The sequence below is a fragment of the Columba livia genome, chromosome 25 (assembly GCF_036013475.1).
Source record: "Columba livia isolate bColLiv1 breed racing homer chromosome 25, bColLiv1.pat.W.v2, whole genome shotgun sequence".
NCBI lineage: Eukaryota > Metazoa > Chordata > Aves > Columbiformes > Columbidae > Columba > Columba livia.
The window spans coordinates 4,943,750-4,963,036 of NC_088626.1; the positions used below are offsets into that span (position 1 = coordinate 4,943,750).

Sequence of the window (19,287 nt, forward strand, 5' to 3'; positions counted from 1 at the left end):
CTGCGGCTCGTGACGGGCCGGGGCCGCGCTGGGGGAATTCCCTTTGCGGCACCTCTGCGCGGCGCAGGAATCAGAACCAGGACACGCTCTCCATTAAAAATACGGATCGGGATCAGCTCTCGTCTTTCTGGGTCAGGCTGGAAGAACGGCACGAACCCTGCGCTGCTGGGCGAGCTCAGCGGCAAAGCCCACGGGGACACGGGGGATGGAAAGCGGTTTAAGTGGCTTCTGGGCCGGGCAGATCCCGGCCAGAGCTCCGTTCCCTTCCCCGGCTTGTTCTGCTGGCAAAGGCTTGAGAGAAGAGACTTTGGGATAACGCCGCCTCCAAATCAAACCAAACTGCCCCCAAAGCAGTGAGTGTGCAGCGATACCTTCTCGCCACAGTCCCGCTCCGGGTGACCAGCAGTGAAATTCCCTCCTCCGGCACCCCGAGGAGGACGAAGCTGTGCCAGAAAGTCCATCCTGCACCTCGCAATGAAAAATAAATCCCATATGGGGCTCCAGCAAAGCCAAGCCGTTGCTAAGTCACATTAGATTTACACAAGAGCCTCAGAGAAATTTCCCAGGGTTATTTTGGGGACGCTCCCCAGCGCAGCCCACAAAGGGTTAAACCTCGGCTGCAGGGGCTGGAGCTCAGAAAAGTCAGTTCAGCAGATTAACACATTTCAGTTCCAGTTTGTTCTGGGGGACAGTGAGCCGGAAAGTACACACGGGGGTTTTGTCGGACACGGCCGAGCCCTGACACCCCGTGACGGGGACGGCAGAGCGGGGAGCAGCCGATGCTGGAGCAGAGATCACCGGGATGGGGACAGGATGGGACACGGGCAACGCTGCTGCCGGTTTGTTCCCTTCCCTGGTACAACCGCACTGGGAGCGTCTCCCCCCGGTCACACACAGCAAAAGACAAGCAGGGTCTCCTTTGAGGCCTCATTGGGCAGCATGGAGCCGCCAACAGCCCCTCCTCACCATGGTCCCCCCCTCCAGCCTCCTCTCCCCACTCTGCGTGGGAGGAACCAGAGAATCAGAATCATTTTGGTTGGAAAAGCCCCTCGAGATCAGAGTCCAAGAATAACCCACCCCTGGCGCTGCCCCATGTCCTGAGAACCTCATGTCCGTCTGTCCAACCCTCCAGGGGTGGTGACTCCAGCACTGCCCTGGGCAGCCTGTTCCAATGCCCCACAGCCCTTTGGGGAAGAAATTGTTCCCAGATCCAACCTCAACCTCCCCTGGCGCAACTTGAGGCCGTTTCCTCTGCTCCTGGCGCTTGTTCCTGGGGAGCAGAGCCCGACCCCCCTGGCTCCAAGCTCCTTTCAGGCAGTTCAGAGATCAGAAGGTCTCCCCTCAGCTCCTGTTCTCCAGCTGAACCCCCAGGTCCCTCAGCCGCTCCATCACACTTGTGCTCCAGCCCCTCACCAGCTCCGTTCCCTTCTCTCAACTCGCTCCAGCACCTCAAGGGCTTTCTTGGTGTGAGGGACCCACCACCATGTTCTGGGAGAATCCTTCACTATCTATCTGCTCCCAAAGATCCTTCTCTAGGAACCCTCCTGGACAGACAAACTGCTCTTTGCAGTGGGTTGTTATCCCAAGATCTGAGATGATCTCTACCAGAGCATCCCAAACAGCCCCGTCCTGAGCACGCCTGGAGAGACACAAGGGCTGGACAGAGAAATATCTGAAGGTGGGACATTCACCACCACACACAGACTTCCAGAGCTGCCACCACCAACCTGCTGCCACAACCTCTTGCCTGCAGACAGAGGAACCCCAGGGATGGGGCTCATGGAACAGGAGGATAAGAGTGTTCCCCCCACTTCACGCTGGGAGGAAGAAAGGAGCAGAGAGGAGGCAGGAACAGAGCCATAAAGCGCAAGCCGAGCGCCCAGGCCGAGCTGCCGGTGTCACACGTGGGCTGCTGGGCTCTATTTTAAATGCTGCAGAGCAAATCTATGCAGGATGAGATCCAGGCTGGGGGAAGGGGAGGGTGCTGGGCGGCGGGGGTGTTCAAAATTAGGAGCTGAGCTCAGGTGAGGACAATTTTGGGGACCAGAGCAGGGAAGAGCCGGAGCCTGCGCACACCTCCCGGGACGAACAGCCCTGTGGTGGGGGACACAACGGGGACACGCTCCCCCGGAGAGGTGAGGACAGCCAGGGCAACCTCAAGCTGGGCTGAGGAACCAGTTTTGTCTGTGGCACGAAGGAGAGAGCTGGGGTCCCCCTCTTGGCACGTGGGTCACCCCAAAGTCACCGCAGTGCTCACGGGGCAAAGGGAACTGCGCCACCTGCACTTCATGGGATTCAGGGACAACAAGGAACCTCCTTGCCCTCGGGCATCCGTCTGCACCCACAAATCTGCCTTGGTTCTGCTCTCCCCTTTGAGATCAACCCCAAAAACGCTGCCACCGTCTCGCCGCGCTTGGCGAGATGCTCCGGAACGCACGGCGAGGCTCTGATGGGAGCTGGCAGATCTGGGATGGTACCTGCCCTACATTTACCGCGCAGTCAGGTTGACAGAATGAGCAAGTTTTTATATAGATTTTGGCGGCAGCGGTTTTCTGTGGCGGGGGTGGGGGAAAGGAGATGGAAAATATTTTCATTTTAAGCTCTTTTCTGCATTCTTGCTGCTGGAGCTGCGCATTATTCATGCACCCCTCGGAACCAGGCTGGTGGCTCTGCGTTTTGCTCAGAAGGGGCTGTGCAGAATTAAGCAGACGGTTAAATTATTAATAGGCTGTTGGGGGTGCCCAGGACACCCAGCTCCTGGTCTCTGCTGCTTGTCGGGGGTTCCAGTGCCCCCCAGAGGTACCAAAACCAACTACAGCCCTTCGACAAACCTGTTGGCTGCTCCTGCCCTACTTAGAGTTCACAGACACCTTGTTCTGGCCTGGAAAGAACCGCGCTGCAAAACCTCCCTGGCCAGGTCCTCCTGCGCATGGCATCACAGAGTCATTTTGGTTGCAAGAGATGCTCAAAATCAATGAGTTGACCCATTTCCCCCACCTCCGGCACTGCCCCATGTCCTGAGAACCTCATGTCCGTCTGTCCAGCCCTCCAGGGATGGTGACTCCAGCACTGCCCTGGGCAGCCTGTTCCAATGACCCACAGCCCTTGGGGGAAGAAATTGTTCCCACATCCAACCTCAACCTCCCCTGGCGCAACTTGAGGCCGTTTCCTCTGCTCCTGGCGCTTGTTCCTGGGGAGCAGAGCCCGACCCCCCTGGCTCCAAGCTCCTTTCAGGCAGTTCAGAGATCAGAAGGTCTCCCCTCAGCTCCTGTTCTCCAGCTGAACCCCCAGGTCCCTCAGCCGCTCCATCACACTTGTGCTCCAGCCCCTCACCAGCTCCGTTCCCTTCTCTCAACTCACTCCAGCACCTCAAGGGCTTTCATGAGGTGATCCCGCCACCCCTGGGGCCGCCATTTTGAGCCCTGAGGTGATTTTGGTGCCGCCATTTTGAGCCCTGAGGTGATTTTGGTGCCGCCATTTTGAGCCCTGAGGTGATTTTGGTGCCGCCATTTTGAGCCCTGAGCTGAGGGGCCCAGAACTGCCCCCAGGATTCGAGGTTTTTCCTCCCCAGGTCCCAGCACAGGGACGGTCGCTGCCCTGGGCCCGCTGGCCACACCGCTGGTGACACAAGCCAGGATGCTGCTGTATCACCCACCACCACATTTGGGGCAGCCAGAGCAGGCGCGGGCAGGACGAGGAAGTGGAGAAACCACAGGGGCACCTGTATTTGGCTGCTGGCACCTTCTTTTCACAGCGGGAGAGCTGCCACACAGGGCTTAGCGTTTCACACCACGGCCACAAAACAGCATCCAAGGACAGCCCTGCGCTGTGAACCCGGCTGAACGCGCGAGACCATTTTTCCCCACCCGCAGCAGAAACTGTCCCTATCAGACACATCCTGTCCCTGCATCGCCCTCGGCTTCCTTCCTAATCCCTCTGGATTCCTTCCCGCAGCCCTGACATCTGTTTTCAGGCAGATAACACCACTTGCAGCAGCTGCTGCCCCCACACGCGAGTCCAAGTTTCATGGGGCAGAACGCGACGGCCACGGAGCGCAAGGGGATGCAGCGCCCAGCGCTCTGCCAGCTCACGGCCTCCTGTCTCTCCCCCTCTTTTCCTTTCCGGATAAAGTCGGGATGCAAACGCACATCCGCGCCGTGGCCACGCAGCCCGGCCGTACAGACCTGTCACCTCCATCAGAGCTTTTTTCGGCTCATTCATTTTGTGCCGGGAGAGGCGTCAGACTGCCAGCCCCGGGGACAATCGCTCTCGCGCAGGACGGCTCCGGCACAGGCAAGCAGAAGGTGGCTGTTCAGGTGAGTTCATTTTTGGCTTCTGGCTTATTTTTATCCCGCGGGTTGTGTGTCAGAGTGGTGGATTTAAGCACGAGTCCTCCTCCTCCTCCTCCCCGTTGGATCGAGTTACTCGGTTGGCATTTTCCCCGGGCGCAGCCGGCACCTTCCCCGTCCATCCCAGAGCTGCCGCAGCCGTGCCCTCAGCTCCAGGCTCCCGCTCCTGCCACTTATTGTCCCACTGTCCCCAAGATTTTGGTTCCGCTTCCACACACCAAGGGCTGACAGCCCCCAAATAACCTCTCTGCCCCTCGAGGGCATCCGCCACCCTGGTTCTGCTGGGGCTCGGGGCTCTCCTGGCCGCTCGCTCTCCCTGTTGATGTGTCTAAACCTGGCCTGGGGGGTGAGATAAAGCACCGACTTGGGCAGCGAGGAGACACGGGAGCTTGAAATGTAGGGGTGTGCGAGGCCCCCAGGGACGGGTGGACAACTCTGCCTCGGCTCAGGAACAAGGTGACATCAGGGAAGGACGAGCAGAACCTGCACAGGCCATTGCGCTCATGTAAACGGTTCATAAAGACCGCTGGAGCTCGACTCCCGCTGCTCTGTGACGGAGCCGGGCTGGAAGAGTCACAGATACCCTGGAAGGACCTTGACACAGGGACATTTTTTGTACAAATCAAGGCTGCTTCACCCCCCTTTGAAAGTCTGGTGAAAGAACAGAGCTAAAGATAAAAATCTCTACAGCACTTGATTGATCTTCAAAGGAGCAAAGGGCTGGTCCAGGGACCTCCACATATCTCCAGACCACTTTTTGGCATCCCTGTCTGACACCGTGGCCAGGCCAGCCCATGCCAACCGCAGGCACCGCGGCTCCCTGTGCGAGCTCCCGCCTGGCTGCCAGGATGCCAAAGCACAGCAGGAGGGTCCGAGGCTGAATTTCCGTGACAAAAGGGTCACAGGATGGTGCTGGGGTGACCACCAGCCCGGCCCTGTGGGGCTGGGCACGGGGACACGCCACCTTTCCCGCTCAGAGCAGGGGGGGAGCCACCAAAGCCCCCCTAGAACAACCCCCTGCCCTCCCACATCATGCCAGAAAACCTCATGGCCTCCCGAAGGACCAAGTGCCCACGGGAAAGAACCATCCCTCCCAAAAAGGGCTGCAGAGCGGGACAGCAACCGCCACCCCGGTGGTTTTGCCTCCGCCCTCACCAGAAACACAAAACAAACGGAGAGCCTTACGTGGGCAGCGCTGCCGGCTGCGGTTCTGCCGGGGCAGCGGCCCCGGGGGGCTCCACAGGGCTGGGGGCTGTGTCCTGGGCTACAGTCACCGACTCTGGCGCCCCCGCGGCATCGGGTGCCAGGACAGGCTCTGCTGACGTCTCCACCTCCACCTCCTGCACCGCGGGGGACAGCTGCACCGCCACGGCGGCTTCCTCCTCCTCCTCCTTCTTCCTCAGCTTGGCTTCCAGCTCTCGGCGCCGCTTTTCGTCATCCTGCCGGGCCATTCGCTCAAAGACTTTGAAGGCCTGAAAGAGAAAAAGTGAAGGGAGCGGGTAGTCGAGCTGCCAAGAAAAGCTGGGGGAGAAGGAGAGGACAAACATGGCGCTGTTGGGGCAGTTGTGACTGTCTCCCCACTCTCTGGACACCGCACGTTCTCCATTCCCGACCCTGAGTTGCTTCAATCGCCGACAAAACCAGCCGCTGACTATTTTAAAACTCACACGGTGTTAAACACTCCTCAGGAGGAAGCCTGAGTTCTTGGCAGTCACTTCACAATCATTTAAATCCCCCTGCCGCTGGGAAAAGGGCTCCATGGAAAAGCAATGAGCTCTGACTCCTGGCTGGGAAGGGACTTGGAGGGAGTGAGGGCCCCCCCAGCCACCTGTCCCAGCACCGAGGGGCTGTTTGTGAGCCCAAAGCTCAGCCCAAACAGGACGAGCTGCCCCAGGAGAAGCTGCGGGACGGCTCGCTGACCCAAACGGACTCCGAGCTCTCTCGGCAGAACGGGAGAAGGAGCAGAGTCACCTCATGGCAGGTTTTGAGCCAGAATTGAGTGGTTCAGGCCAACAAAACCATCCCTCCCCGCCCGCTGAGGTGCGGGGGGTGAGATGCTACCCCAGCCTGTGGTTTGCTGCCCACCGTGTCCCTCTGGCACAGCCCGGGGTGAAAAGTTAAACCCCAAAATGAGGGAAGCAGCCGGGACCTGCGCCTGCTCCTCGAAGGAGCTGAAGCTTCTCTCACCCGACCGCCAGGTCGTTTGTCACCATAAACACGCTCTGGAAAGGGAACGAGTGCGGGACGCAGCTCTCCCGCGCTTCCCAGGAAGATTTCGGAGCCGGTTTTGGTGCTTTCAGTGGGACAGTGACCCCGATCCGCGCGCAGACCGGTGGTGCCGCTCGGTCCAGCCTCCCCCTGCACACCGGAGGTGTAACGGGAGCGGGTCGATCGCGGTGTGCGCTCACGCTCCTCACCGTGGGCTTTCTCCCCGCGTGGGGACCAGCCCGTGGGACAAGGATAGGGGAGAGGTGAGTGCCGGGCACTGTGCCCCCGGTTCCGTTTGCCTCTGTCTCTGCAATCGCTGTCGCCGTGTGTGACGCCGCGGTGCCCGCTCCTGGTCCTTCCCCGCAGCCACAGTCCGAGCTCCCGCGAGCTCCGCGCAGACTGGCACCTCCAACCCACGTCGCCCCCTGGGCTGCGATCGAGCCGGGACGGGGGCCAAGCCCCTTCCAAAGTGCCCCCCGCACTGCAGGGCCCTGCGGCTGCAGCTCCGAGGCCACCCTGGCCAACACCTTTCTGCGGAACGAACGCTGTGGCCACAGCGCTGTCCCCCCTCCTTACGCCCAGGCCCAAAATGGTCCCCAGGGGGGACATGGGACACGTCTGTCACCACCACTGCCCCACGGCCGATGGTTTGGGCTCTGTGTTCCCCCCTCAGCAGCCCGAGACCCCCCAGCTCCCCGTTTGCCTGCAGAGCCCGGCGCGCCCCGCCACTGGGGTGAACCCTGGGACACGGGGGGTGACAAGGAACCCGCTGGTGCCACAGACCACCCCAGGGACAGGGACCTCCTGCCAACCTGTGTCACCCCCAGCCAGCCAGGGAAACTGCCCTGCTCTGGGCAGGGCAGCACCCCAAATCCAGCCTTACTCCCACTTTTATAAGCTTGTTTCCACCCTGCTAATAAAGCTTGGTGCCAGCGGGGAACAGCGCCGAGTCACAGACCACCCAGCGACACGCTGGGGCTTCTGTCCCCTCTCCCGTGACCAAACTGACCCCAAACCAGCCCCCCCAGCCGCGGTTCCCCCCTGCAGGCTCCCGGGAGCCCCAGCCCCTGTCTGTCCCCACGTCTCCGGGTGACACCCCCGGGCAGGGCCGGTTACCGGCTCTCGTTCCCGCTCTCCCCCGGCTGCAAGAACGGGCCGTCCCGCTGCCAAACACCCGCCAGCCCCGGGGACACGGAGCGGACAAACACCGGTAAGACCGAGCGACAACACCGGGGCCTCCCGCACGACAACCGCCACGGCCGGACCTGCCACCGGCACAGCGCGGCGGGTCCCGCGGCCCCGGGAGCCCCCGAGCGGTACCTGCAGCGCCATGGCCTGCGCCGCGCCGGGCGGGAAGCCCAGGCGGTCCCCGGGCCGCAGGAGGAGGCGGTAGAAATCGGTCTTGCGGTAGAGGAAGCCGAAGAGGACGCGGAGAAACTCCTCCACGTTGCCGACGTGCTGCAGGATCCCCAGCAGCGCCTGGTCGTACATGTCGGTGAGCGCGGCCGCGGCCTCCATGGCGGCTCGGACCCGCTGTCACGGCAACCGCGCTTCCGCTTCCGGGCCCGCCCGGAAGTCGCCCCGCACCGCCGCGTTCCGGCCGGTAGGGCGGGCCCGGCCCGGTGTCAGCGCGGGCAGCGGCGGCGCCGCGTCCTCCCGCGGGTCCCGGGGCGCCGCCGGTTCCAGGCGGGGACACGCGTGTGGCCGGTGGCTTTTGGCAGGGCGGGCACTCTGGGGGAGGTTGGAGCTTTTTACCGAGTGCCCCGTGATGGTCGTGGCGGGAAATGGGAGTTTTTCTGGTGTGTGTGACACGGCCGTGTCCCTTGTTCCCGCCCGGGGCCCTGGGTCGGAGAATCGTTTTGGTTGGAAAAGACCTTTAAAATCGTCAAATCCACCCATAACCCACCCCTGGCACTGCCCCGTGTCCTGAGAACCTCATGTCCGTCTGTCCAGCCCTCCAGGGATGGTGACTCCAGCACTGCCCTGGGCAGCCTGTTCCAATGCCCCACAGCCCTTTGGGGAAGAAATTGTTCCCACATCCAACCTCAACCTCCCCTGGCGCAACTTGAGGCCGTTTCCTCTGCTCCTGGCGCTTGTTCCTGGGGAGCAGAGCCCGACCCCCCTGGCCAAAGCATCTGGACGCCACAGTGAGCCGGGGCCGCATCCCAGCGCCGTGAGACTCCCCAAAATCTCACTGCTCCTCTGTCGTTCCCCCCCAGCAGCCCACAGACCTGCAGGTGACGCTTTGGCTGTCCTGGACGCGGCTTTGTGAAAGAGGTGACGGGTGAGCAGCCGCGGCACCGGCCCCAGGCTGATCGCTCGTGGTGTTGCCGCCGGTCGCAGGCACAGGAACAACTGTTTTGGCTCCCCCAGCACCCCTGTCCCTCCAGCAGATTAAACACGGGGGGTTCCACAAGCCCTCGCCGGGGGGACACGCGCCCACTAAATCCGATTTCCAGAGAATTTCCCCAAAACTTGGGGCTGTCTCTCCCATTTCAGCTCCTACAAGCGAGTCTCCTCCCGCTCTGCAGCCCCGTCCCCCAGCACCGCAGCTCATCCCTCGTGCCCATCACAGAATCGGGGACCGTCAGCAATGGGGACCAGCTCAGGGGGTGTCCCTGGAGGGCCCCCCCCACCCCGCACGGCTCCCACCTGCCCACGCGGGGCTGCAGAGGCCCCCGTGCAGCCGCTGCTTCAACTCCTGCAGCTCCCACACGCAGGGGACAAACACCAACCCGCTGCCACCAGCCAGCACCACCCTCGGCCGCGGTGCCGCTTCTCGGTGGGTGCTGCCCTGTGGGATCCCGGGGGGCTCTGGGGGGGAACCCCCTGGCCTGGGCAGCCCCTGGGACCCCCAGCACCAACCGCAACACTTCACACCCTACAGCCCTCAGGGGAGAGCGGTGGCCCCAGTGCCCCGGGGCTGTCCCGGTGGGTCCCCAGCACCTGGAGGGGCAGTTTGCAAGGCTGAGCCTTCACAACACAGACACCCCTGTGGGGACAATCCCTGGCAACAACGTCCCCCCGGGCAGTGACGTCCCCCCAAGCCACTGTGCTGCCCACCATGCCCAAGCCATTGGGGACCCTCAGGCTGCTGAAGCAGATGCTTCAGGATCGCTCCCTAGACCCAGGACGGTCCTAGCAGTGTCCCCAAGCCTGGGGATCCTGGTGGCCATGGCAGAGCCAACCCCAACCACATCAGCTCATTCTCACTGCCCGTGGAGCCGCTCATCCAACCCATCCTGCAGGCCACCGACACGGTCCTGAGCGCAGGAGCACGGGGGCACCGGGAGGGACCTGCCACCACCCCGGGATGGCACGGCCCAGCCTGGCGGGGGGACAATGAAAAGCTGGGGGAGAGCAGAGGAGGACCTGGCCAAACCCACCCAGCAAGCACAGGGCTCTGGCGGCCAACATGGGGGACACAGGGGGAGAACATATATATAATTTTTTCTCTTTTCCATTAAAAGCCATTTCTCCAGAACCGCTCGGTGTCTGTGTGGGGGGAGGGAGCACGGGGGCGCTGGAAAATGGTCCCAAGAGCTGCAAAAGCCCCAAAGGGCATCGAGCCCCACCCGAGCCAAGTCAGTGCCGCAGGCAATGGTGGGGGGTCCCCTGTCCCCTTCCCCAGGGGAAGCAGCCCTTTGGTGAGGGGATCAGGACAGATGGCTCCCAGTAGGACTCACAGACACAGCCCCACATAGGAAGGAGCACAGAACCCCTGGGACAAGGACACACAGGTGACAACAAGGGCTGCAATGGGTTCAACTGGAACACGAGCAGCGTCCCCTCCCGCGGGGACAGGGCTCTGGCAAAGCCCTTCAGAGCCTCAGGACAATCAGGCCCTTCCTGGGGTCCCCCTGCGCTCAGCTCCAGAGCCCGGCTTTGCCTCCCTGCCACAGCAAAATAACCCCAAATCACCCCAAGGGTGGCGAGGGAGGGAGCTGGGGGTGGGCAGAGACCCTCCTGCCCTTGTCTGGCTGCACCTTGGACAGCGAGAACTGACCACAGCTCCTGGTTCATCCTGTTTGTCTCTCATACTGGCTGCGCTGGCTGGAGGGCAGGTTCATCTCTCTTCCACAGGTCCGTGTCCTCAGCACAGAGCTGCCTGAAAGACTGGGACAGGACTGGGACGGGACTGGGACAGGACTGGGATGGGACTGGGATGGGACTGGGACAGGACTGAGACAGGACTGGGATGGGACTGGGATGGGACTGGGATGGGACTGGGACAGGACTTGGACAGGACTGGGACGGGACTGGGACAGGAATGGGACAGGACTGGGATGGGACTGGGATGGGACTGGGACAGGACTTGGACAGGACTGGGACGGGACTGGGACAGGAATGGGACAGGACTGGGATGGGACTGGGATGGGACTGGGACAGGACTTGGACAGGACTGGGACGGGACTGGGACAGGAATGGGACAGGACTGGGATGGGACTGGGATGGGACTGGGACAGGACTTGGACAGGACTGGGACGGGACTGGGACAGGAATGGGACAGGACTGGGATGGGACTGGGACAGGAATGGGACAGGACTGGGATGGGACTGGGATGGGACTGGGACAGGACTTGGACAGGACTGGGACGGGACTGGGACAGGACTGGGACGGGACTGGGATGGGACTGGGACAGGAATGGGACAGGACTGGGATGGGACTGGGACAGGACTGAGACAGGACTGGGACGGGACTGGGACAGGACTGGGATGGGATTGGGACAGGAATGGGATGGGATTGGGACAGGAATGGGATGGGACTGGGACAGGACTGGGATGGGACTGGGACGGGACTGGGATGGGACTGGGACAGGATTGGGACGGGACTGGGACAGGACTGGGATGGAACTGGGACAGGATTGGGATGGGACTGGGACAGGACTGGGGTGGGACTGGGACAGGACTGGGATGGAACTGGGATGGGACTGGGACGGGACTGGGACAGGACTGGGATGGAACTGGGACAGGATTGGGATGGGATTGGGAGGGGACTGGGACAGGATTGGGATGGGACTGGGTTGGGATTGGGACGGGACTGGGACAGTCCTGCAGCCAGGAGCGGAGCTGCGTGTTCAACGTCTGCCCCGTTCCAGGCAATAGAGACGTTGAACTGTCCCCAGGCATCCATGGCCAGTGGATGCCATACCGCTCTACTGACTGTACTGCTCGTGTCCCCAGATCCCCATCTCCTTCCGTCACACTCTGTCCCAGCTGCAAAGTCCCCAGCAGCCCCAAGCCCACCAGCGTGACCACCAGACAAGTCGTTGTCACCCGGGGGCTCTGCAGGAGACAATCATTTTGGATGGTGCTGAGGGCCCAGTCCTGAGCGTGGTGTAGAACACAAGGAGCAGGGGCCGCGGTTCTGCTGCACAAGCCGGTGCCCAACTCCTGCTCGCAGAGGAGACACGAGTGTATCTGGTGGAGCCCAAACTCTGCTCTGTCTCTTCGGTGTGTTACCAGCAATGCCAGGAGCCCCGTGCAGGAGGGCGAGAGCAAAACGACTTGTCGATGCAGACAGAAGACTGAAATCCCTGCTTGTAGAGGCCATTGGAGAGCGGGACGAGTGTGAGATCTCGCCCCGTGTCATAGCGAAGAGTCAGAGATGGGGCAGAGAAGAGACCGGGGACAACTGGGAGCTGCCCATGGATGGCAGAGCAGCACGGCGGCAGCGTTGGGGCTGAAGGTCCCAGCACGGCCGGTGGTGACGGCGCTGGAGCCTGTGGACAGGCTGTGGGGAGGCCTGGGGGTCCCGCTGGGCCCCGGCGGGAGGAGGAACCACGTCTGGAGTGGAGCAGGTGACGTGAGCTGGAGCCGTCCTGCGGTTCCTCCTGCAGTCGGTCACAGAATCCCAGAATGTCAGGGGTTGAAGGGACCTGGCAAGCTCATCCAGTGCAATCCCCCCATGGAGCAGGAACACCCAGATGAGGTTACACAGGAAGGTGTCCAGGCGGGTTGGAATGTCTGCACAGAAGGAGACTCCACAACCCCCCTGGGCAGCCTGGGCCAGGCTCTGCCACCCTCACCGGAATGAAGTTTCTTCTCAAATTTAAGTGGAACCACTTGTGTTCCAGTTTGCACCCATTACCCCTTGTCCTGTCACTGGTTGTCACTGAGAAGAGCCTGGCTCCATCCTCCTGACACTCCCCCTTTAGATATCTGGAAACATGAATGAGTCCCCCCTCAGTCTCCTCTTGTCCAGCTCCAGAGCCCCAGCTCCCTCAGCCTTTCCTCACCCGGGAGATGCTCCACTCCCTTCAGCATCTTTGTTGCCCTGCGCTGGACTCTCTGCAGCAGTTCCCTGTCCTGCTGGAACTGACTCGCTCCTGACCCGCCATCTCTCAGCCTGTTGGGTCTGAGAGGGCTCTTCTCCCGCAGCGGGTGGTCCTGAGCACTCACCCTGTGCCGTGCCCGCCCTTCCCGGCGGGGAGGCGGTGTGTGCCCGGTGTGCGTGGCACCAAGAGCTCTCAGTGCCCTCCGAAGGGGCAGAGGTCTGACAGGCCGCACGGGGTGGCGGGGCCTGCGGGCGGTGTTGCCATGGAGACGCGGCCTCCCGGCCCGGCGCGGGGAGGACTACAGCTCCCAGCATGCCGCGGGCACTGCGCATGCGCGTTGGGCCGGGCGGGGCGCGCGTTGAGGCGCCCCTGCGGCCCCGCAGCGCCCCCTGCCGGCTGCGGGCTGGGCGCTGTGCGAGCGGCGGCGCCGTCACTAGGGGGAGCCGGGGCTCTGCCGGTGACACCCGAACCGCACCCGCGGAGTGTGCGGGTGAGCTCCTGGGGACGGGCTGGCTCTACAGCCAGGGCCAACAGGGAATGTGTCCCTGCCTTGGAGCGCCCTGTCACCATAAAACTGTGGAATCACAGAATCGTTTGGGGTGGAAGAGACAACTCATGGAGTCCACCCCTAACCCACCCCGGCACTGCCCCGTGTCCTGAGAACCTCATGTCCGTCTGTCCAGCCCTCCAGGGATGGTGACTCCAGCACTGCCCTGGGCAGCCTGTTCCAATGCCCCACAGCCCTTTGGGGAAGAAATTGTTCCCCACATCCAACCTCACCCTCCCCTGGCGCAACTTGAGGCCGGTTCCTCTGCTCCCGTTGCCCGTGCGGCCGAGGCCGATGGCACCTGGGGCACCAGCACAAGCGTGAGCAGCAGGTCAGGGGGTGCGTGTTCCCCCTCCGCTCTGCCCCGCGGGGCCACGGCTGCAGAACTGGGTCCAGCGCTGGGCTCCCCAGCTCAAGGACAAGGAATTCCTGGAGACAGCCCCGTGGGACACAAAGGTGCCGAGGGGTCTGGAGCATCAGGAAACTCTGAGCGAGCTGGGGCTGTTCAGCCTGGAGAAGTGAAGGCTGAGAGGGAGTGTATTGACGTTGTAAATATCTCAAGAGGACGGAGCAGACTCTTTTCAGCAACGGGACGAGGGGCAACGGGCACAGACTGAAACACAGGAGGATCCACCTCAATATGAGGAGAAACTTCTTTCCTCTGCGGTGCCAGAGCCCTGGGACAGGCTGCCCAGAGCGATTCGGAAACATTCAAAACCCACCTGAGATCCTGCGCGACCCGCTCTGGTGACCCAGTTTTGGCTGGGTGACCTCCAGACGTCCCTCCCAACCCCAACCACCCCAGGATGCTGTGACTTCCACCTCCTGACGCAGCCACCACCAGCGCTTGGCTCAGCATCTTTATTGAGAACCCTCCATGCCGGGACACGTCTCCGAGCAGGAGCCGCATGTCCTGGCTCCGCTCTGGGGACCGCGGCAGCCCCGGTCCCCTCCTCCTGGGGGCTGGCAGAGCCGGGGGGTCTTGGGGTGGCCCAGGGGCTTGCGCTTGTCCCAGGGTTTGGGAATTGCCCTTTGCCTCCCAGACTCGGGGACAGAGCAGTTTTCCTTTAAAAACAGCTAATTTTACATCTCCGCGGTGCCAGGAGTTGGAGTATCTTTCATAAATAGAAAATGGAGGAGGGTAAAAGGGATTTTTGGGGAGCAGTGGCTGCCCCCAGAGCTTGGATGTGGTTGGGGCAGGAGCTGCTGGGACCACCGGCCGGTCAAACTGGGCTCCCAGCATCACCATGGGGGGTCATGAGTGAAACTGGGGGCGCTGACCAGACCAGGGGCTCTGGGGGGACCCTCCTCCTGACACTGCATGGGGAGACGTGTGACACAGCCAGGGCCACCAGCCATCCTGCAGCCACTGGAGGTGGTGGCAGAGCCAGTGGCCCAGGGGCCACCAAATGCCCTTGTTGGCGCTGGGGTGGGCTCAAGCTTCTCCATCATCCTCGTCCTCCCCGTTGGAGTCCTCCCCAGCAACCTGAGATGGAGATGGGGGGCTCAGTGGGCACACGACCCCCCGGCATCGTGGTGCTGGGAACCCTCTGTCCCCAGTCACCCACCTGCTGGCCGGGGTGGCCACACTGGGCCAGCCAGGGCGCCAGGGCCGTGCCCCCCTCTCCGGCGTCCAGGCGGCTGTGCTCCACTGTCAACTCGTGTGCCATCTGCGGGGGGGACAAGGCCGTGGCAGAGAGGGGACAGCACCCTTGGGTGCCCACCAAGCCCCTCCACCCACCGCCTCACGCAGGGAGGGAAACTGAGGCACGGCGGGCAAACAAGGGGGTCCGGGAGCGGCGTTACCAGGACGGGGGATGCGCGGAAGAGGTAGCTGAAGGGGTAGTAGAGGAAGTTGAGGAAGGAGGCGGCGTAGAGGTCGGCGTAGCGCATCAGCTGGCTGGCGAAGAGCGTCTGGCGCGAGCCGCAGCGGAACAGGCTGCCCATCTTCCCGTAGCACATGTCCATCTCGTGGGTGACCTTCTGCGGGCGCAGCGGGGACGCTCAGGACACCCCATGTCCCCCCTCCCCATGGCGGGGATGTGGGGGGGCCGAGCTTTGTGTCCCCGAGCGTCACCTGGATCCGACGCTTGATGGAGCTGATGTCCGGGCGCTCGCTGCTGCCGCTGTCCAAGTGCCTGGAGAGGGGGGGACACAGCCGGGGGTCATCTGGAGGGTCCCCCATTGGCGTCTGTAGCCCCCACCGGTGTCACTTACTGGTACAGCTCCGCCAATAAGAGGTCCAGGCTGCGCAGCTCTTCAAACAGCTCTGCAAGGACACGGGGTGTCAGGGCACGTCCCGGCGGATGGGACGGTCACAGAGGGGGACAGGAGGCTCCGGGACACCCCCAGCTCGGCTGGGCCATGTCCCCTTCCAGCAGGGTCCCTGTCACCGCAGCTCACCGCTCTTCTCCGTCCAGACCTGCAGCTCGCGCGCCAGCTCGGGCACCACCAGGAAGGTTCTCCAGCCCTGCCGCTTCTTGGACTTGAGGATGTCCCCGAAGATGTGGTCCCCCATGTACAGGATGTCTTTGCCCTTCACGCCCAGCAGGTCACACACCACGTCCGAGGAGCCTGTGACATCCAGACGTCAGGGGCACCGTGGGGACGGGGACACATCCCCCCCACGCCAGACACTCACCCCCCGAGTAGACGGCGCAGTGCTGGAGCGGCCCCGTGTATGTCCCGATGCGCAGCTTCCCCGTGTCCTGCGGGACAAAAGGACCCCAGAGACAGTGGCTACTGTCATCTGTGCCCACCCAACGGCAAATCCACCCCCCCGTGCCCAAATGGTCCCCCCGCAGTGCCAGGGGGGTCCCCACCGTGTTGACTTGGCGCAGGACGGTGCCCTCGGCGAAGAAGAGCGGCTTGCGGGTGTCCACCACGATGAGGTCGAAGTAGGATCGCCAGGGCCGCTGTGGGTGGGGGGGGTCAGCGAGGGGGTGCCCGTGGCACCCCGCACCCCCCAGCGGGGTCACACCCACCTTGTCCCCATCGCCAAAGTCAAACAGGTAGGACATGATGGCCTGCGGGGACGCCCGGTGTCACTGCTGCTGTCCCCAGGGAGGGCAGAGCCCCCGCCTGCCCAGTTGAACCCAGGGCCGGGGGGGGACAGGCACAGCCCCCCCTACTCACATCGGTGTAGTTGTAGTCGCTGTTGGTGGCCAGAAAGACCTTCCCCACCTCTTTCATGCGGCTCAGCAGCAGCGGCACGCGGGGCTGGTGGGGGGCACATCAGCATGGGGGGGCACGGGGGGACCGCGGGGGGGCCGTGGGGTCTGCGGACACTCACGTCCTTCACCACGTATTTCTCCAGGTTCTCCAATGTCTTCTCCTTCAAGCAGCCCTGCGGGAGGGATGGACGGGCCGGCTGGGGTGGGGGGACATCCCCAGCACCCTCAGCATCACCCCCCCCAGAGGAACACCCCACGTGGGCTGGGGGGGCCCACGGCACCCACCGAGAGGTGCACGCTGTCCATGGCCTCGCGCACGTCCTGGAACATGCTGCGGAAGGACATGAAGAGGTTCCCGTGCTTGTAGCCGGTGTCACAGCTGCAGCGGTGGGGAAAAATTGGGGGGGGTGAAGGGGGTGAAGACCCCCCCACACCCCAAATCCATCAGGTTCAACCCCCTCCATCTCCATCTTACTTGATGTATCGGGAGCAGTTGGTGAAGAAGTCCACGAGGCAGGCGTAGAGGTAGGCTTCTGCGGGGGGGTCAGTGGGGACGCGGGGGCAGAACCCCTCAGTGGGGTGGGGGGAGGATGGAGGGGACCGGGGGGGCTGGAATTTTACTCACCTGTGAGGTTGAAGAGGGTGTTGAGGATGTGGAAGCGTTTCATGTCATCCCGCTGGATGAACTTGTTGGGGTAATAGTGGAGGATTTCAGCCCTGGGGAGGGAACGATGGAGCCGCAGCCCACACTGAGGGTGTGTCCCCCCCCATGCTGGGTGTCTGTCCCCCCCCCGGGGTTGGGGGGTCCCCAAACTCACCCCTTGAGGAAGCGGAACCCGTGGGCGCAGACCAGCAGGTTCCCATGAGAATCCACCTTCAGCAGGTTCCCAAACAGGGCGTCGAACACCAGCCCCCTGCGCCACACAGCCTGTCAGTGGGGGGGGTCCCACACACACCCCTGTAACGACCCCCCCCCCAAAAATGAACCCAACTCACCGGGTGGGGAAGGTGGGGTCGTACTTGTAGGCGAGGATCTCGTGGGGGTACCCGATGGACACCAGGTGCTCCAGCAGCAGAGCGAACGCCAGCTCCTCATAATCGGGGGACTTGTACACTGTGGGGGGGAACAGGGCTTGGGGGGGTCCCGCCACCCCCACCCTGCCTCAGTTTCCCCCCAAAGAAACGCACTGGCCAGGGTGTAGTCCATGTCGAAGCCGAAGCATTTGATCTTCTCCAGCGCCAGGCTCCGATTGACGAAAATCCTGGGGGTGATTGGGGGGAGGAGTGAGCTGGGGGGGTCTCGGGCACACAGGAGGGGATGGGGACTGTCCCCTTGTCCCCTGTCTCGGGGGCGCTGCGCACCCGCCCTGGCCCAGGGGCCCCACAGCGAGTTATTGGAGCAGAAAAATGGGCTTTTGAGCTGGAAATGGAGCTGGGGGGGTGGGGGGGGGCAGGGCAGGGAGGGGGGTGCTCAACACCCTGGGGGGGCATGTCCACGGGGGGCGTTCTCAGGGCCCCTCACCCCCCGAGTGTCCCCGCACGGGGTCCCTCCCAGGTCCTGACCCCCCCCGGGTTCCCCCCCACCCGCCCCCCGTCGCCCCCCCGGCCCCACCGGTGCTGACAGTCCCTGCGCAGCGCCCGCGGGTCCCCCGGGCCCCGCTCCCCCTCGCTGCCCATCGCTGGCGCCTCCGGCCGCCGCCTCCGGCCGCCGCTTTAACGGAGCCCCACGGGACCGCCCCGACCGGCCCCCCCGCACCGGCCCGGCCCCCCCGGGGCCCAACAGCCGCGACGGGGCGCCCGGCGTGGGGATCCCCAAAATAAGGCGGTGGTTCCCCCGCTACGTGTCCCCTCCAAAATGGGGCAATACCTCCCCAAGGTACACTTCAACATGGGGCAATACCGCCCCCGTGCACCCCCAAATGGGGTGATTCCCCCCGAATGAGACAATACCCCCCGAGGTACACGCCCCCACGGCGCAGCGCGCCTCCATAGACCCGCAAATGGGGTGGCGCACTCCCCTAAAGGGGCTCCCTCCCTCCCTGGACTGTGCCCCCCCGCAAGGGCAGTGTCCCTGGGCCCCATCCCCGCGGTGCCCGCACACCCCAAATGGGGCTGTGCCCCCCAGGAGCGGCTCCATCCCCCCAGACGCGCCTCCCATGGCCCTGGTCCAGCCAGCAGCACCCTCGCCCCCCCCCGGCCCGGAGCCCCGGGGCCACTGTTTGCCCGCGGGGCCACTGGCAGCGCCCGGGGGCGAATCATTAACCGGGGTCAAGGACCAGCCCCGACGCCCCGGTGAGGGGCGGGGGGGGGTTGGGTCCAGCGCCAGGGGACACCCCGGCAGGTCACAGCAGAGGGACAGGAGGGGGCACCCACAGCCCGCGGGACGCAGCCCAGGCCCGGTGGGAAATGTCCCCATCCCCACAGTGTCACATCCCAAACCCCACGTGTCCCCATCCCCACGGGGCATGTCCCCCCGCAGTGTCACCAGGCCCGTGCCAGGGGATATGTCCCCATTCCTGTCCCCCCAGCCAGGGCTCAGTGCCCCAAGAAGCCGCAGGTGTTCCCCCCCCAGCCCAGCACCAGGTCCCGCTGCAATCGCCTGTGGCTCTTGCGCCACCCCCCAGTGCCACCCACTGACGTGTCTGGCCTTGACCAGAGCCAGCCCCCAGGACAGAAGCATCACTAGGACAGCCTGGGGACACAGAGGGGACAGGAGGAGGGCACAGGGCTGGA

At 63.6% G+C, this 19,287-nt stretch overlaps 4 protein-coding genes across 7 annotated transcripts in view; 1 reads left to right on the forward strand and 3 right to left on the reverse strand.

Moving 5' to 3' along the window:
• Positions 1 to 8,126, reverse strand: part of NUDCD3 (NudC domain containing 3) — a 29,696-nt gene extending 21,570 nt beyond the window's left edge. Inside the window, exons 1-2 of the mRNA XM_065041192.1 lie at positions 7,878 to 8,126; positions 5,535 to 5,821 (exon numbers count right to left, since the gene is read on the reverse strand). Of these exons, the coding sequence (XP_064897264.1) occupies positions 5,535 to 5,821; positions 7,878 to 8,075 (485 nt within the window). The 5' untranslated portion in view covers positions 8,076 to 8,126. The remainder of the gene's footprint in view (positions 1 to 5,534; positions 5,822 to 7,877) is intronic.
• On the forward strand, positions 3,939 to 10,041 carry LOC110360946 (uncharacterized). The gene is made up of 2 exons (XM_021291738.2): positions 3,939 to 4,316; positions 9,057 to 10,041. The coding sequence occupies exons 1-2, from the start codon at positions 4,137 to 4,139 to the stop codon at positions 9,822 to 9,824; spliced, it is 948 nt and encodes a 315-aa protein (XP_021147413.2). The 5' UTR covers positions 3,939 to 4,136; the 3' UTR covers positions 9,825 to 10,041.
• On the reverse strand, positions 10,000 to 14,092 carry LOC135576369 (formin-2-like). Of its 2 annotated transcripts, XM_065041191.1 has the most exons (3): positions 12,959 to 14,092; positions 10,564 to 11,842; positions 10,000 to 10,450 (listed from the first exon to the last, which is right to left on the reverse strand). In XM_065041191.1, the coding sequence occupies exons 1-2, from the start codon at positions 13,164 to 13,166 to the stop codon at positions 10,593 to 10,595; spliced, it is 1,458 nt and encodes a 485-aa protein (XP_064897263.1). In that variant the 5' UTR covers positions 13,167 to 14,092; the 3' UTR covers positions 10,000 to 10,450; positions 10,564 to 10,592. The 2 variants fall into 2 exon arrangements, with proteins under 2 accessions (XP_064897263.1, XP_064897262.1); XM_065041190.1 differs by having other exon boundaries at positions 10,000 to 11,842.
• A 136-nt stretch (positions 14,093 to 14,228) lies between these two features.
• On the reverse strand, positions 14,229 to 19,032 carry LOC110360947 (cytosolic purine 5'-nucleotidase-like). Of its 3 annotated transcripts, XM_065041189.1 has the most exons (18): positions 18,167 to 19,021; positions 17,743 to 17,816; positions 17,551 to 17,668; positions 17,373 to 17,468; positions 17,180 to 17,271; positions 17,030 to 17,087; positions 16,840 to 16,933; positions 16,674 to 16,727; positions 16,517 to 16,600; positions 16,366 to 16,407; positions 16,204 to 16,296; positions 16,023 to 16,089; positions 15,785 to 15,955; positions 15,599 to 15,650; positions 15,459 to 15,519; positions 15,188 to 15,364; positions 14,950 to 15,051; positions 14,229 to 14,867 (listed from the first exon to the last, which is right to left on the reverse strand). In XM_065041189.1, exons 1-18 carry the CDS (start codon positions 18,229 to 18,231, stop codon positions 14,817 to 14,819), a joined length of 1,551 nt encoding a protein of 516 aa, XP_064897261.1. In that variant the 5' UTR covers positions 18,232 to 19,021; the 3' UTR covers positions 14,229 to 14,816. The 3 variants fall into 3 exon arrangements, with proteins under 3 accessions (XP_064897261.1, XP_064897260.1, XP_064897259.1); XM_065041188.1 differs by having other exon boundaries at positions 16,204 to 16,407; positions 16,840 to 16,885; positions 18,167 to 19,032; XM_065041187.1 differs by having other exon boundaries at positions 16,204 to 16,407; positions 18,167 to 19,027.
• Between the last annotated feature and the right edge of the window lie 255 nt (positions 19,033 to 19,287).

Excerpts from the sequence above, each read along its gene's own strand:
- LOC110360946 (XM_021291738.2), top strand. The coding sequence starts at position 4,137 with ATGCAAACGCACATCCGCGCCGTGGCCACGCAGCCCGGCCGTACAGAC. Across the intron at positions 4,317-9,056 it reads AGCAGAAGGTGGCTGTTCAG|CTCCTACAAGCGAGTCTCCT; the intron begins GTGAGTTCATTT and ends CTCCCATTTCAG.
- LOC135576369 (XM_065041191.1), bottom strand. The coding sequence starts at position 13,166 with ATGCGCAGTGCCCGCGGCATGCTGGGAGCTGTAGTCCTCCCCGCGCCG. Across the intron at positions 11,843-12,958 it reads AAGGGCGGGCACGGCACAGG|AGCCCCCGGGTGACAACGAC; the intron begins GTGAGTGCTCAG and ends TGTCTCCTGCAG.
- LOC110360947 (XM_065041187.1), bottom strand. The coding sequence starts at position 18,231 with ATGGGCAGCGAGGGGGAGCGGGGCCCGGGGGACCCGCGGGCGCTGCGC. Across the intron at positions 17,469-17,550 it reads GACCCCACCTTCCCCACCCG|GGGGCTGGTGTTCGACGCCC; the intron begins GTGAGTTGGGTT and ends TGTGTGGCGCAG. Across the intron at positions 14,868-14,949 it reads GTGGCCACCCCGGCCAGCAG|GTTGCTGGGGAGGACTCCAA; the intron begins GTGGGTGACTGG and ends TCTCCATCTCAG.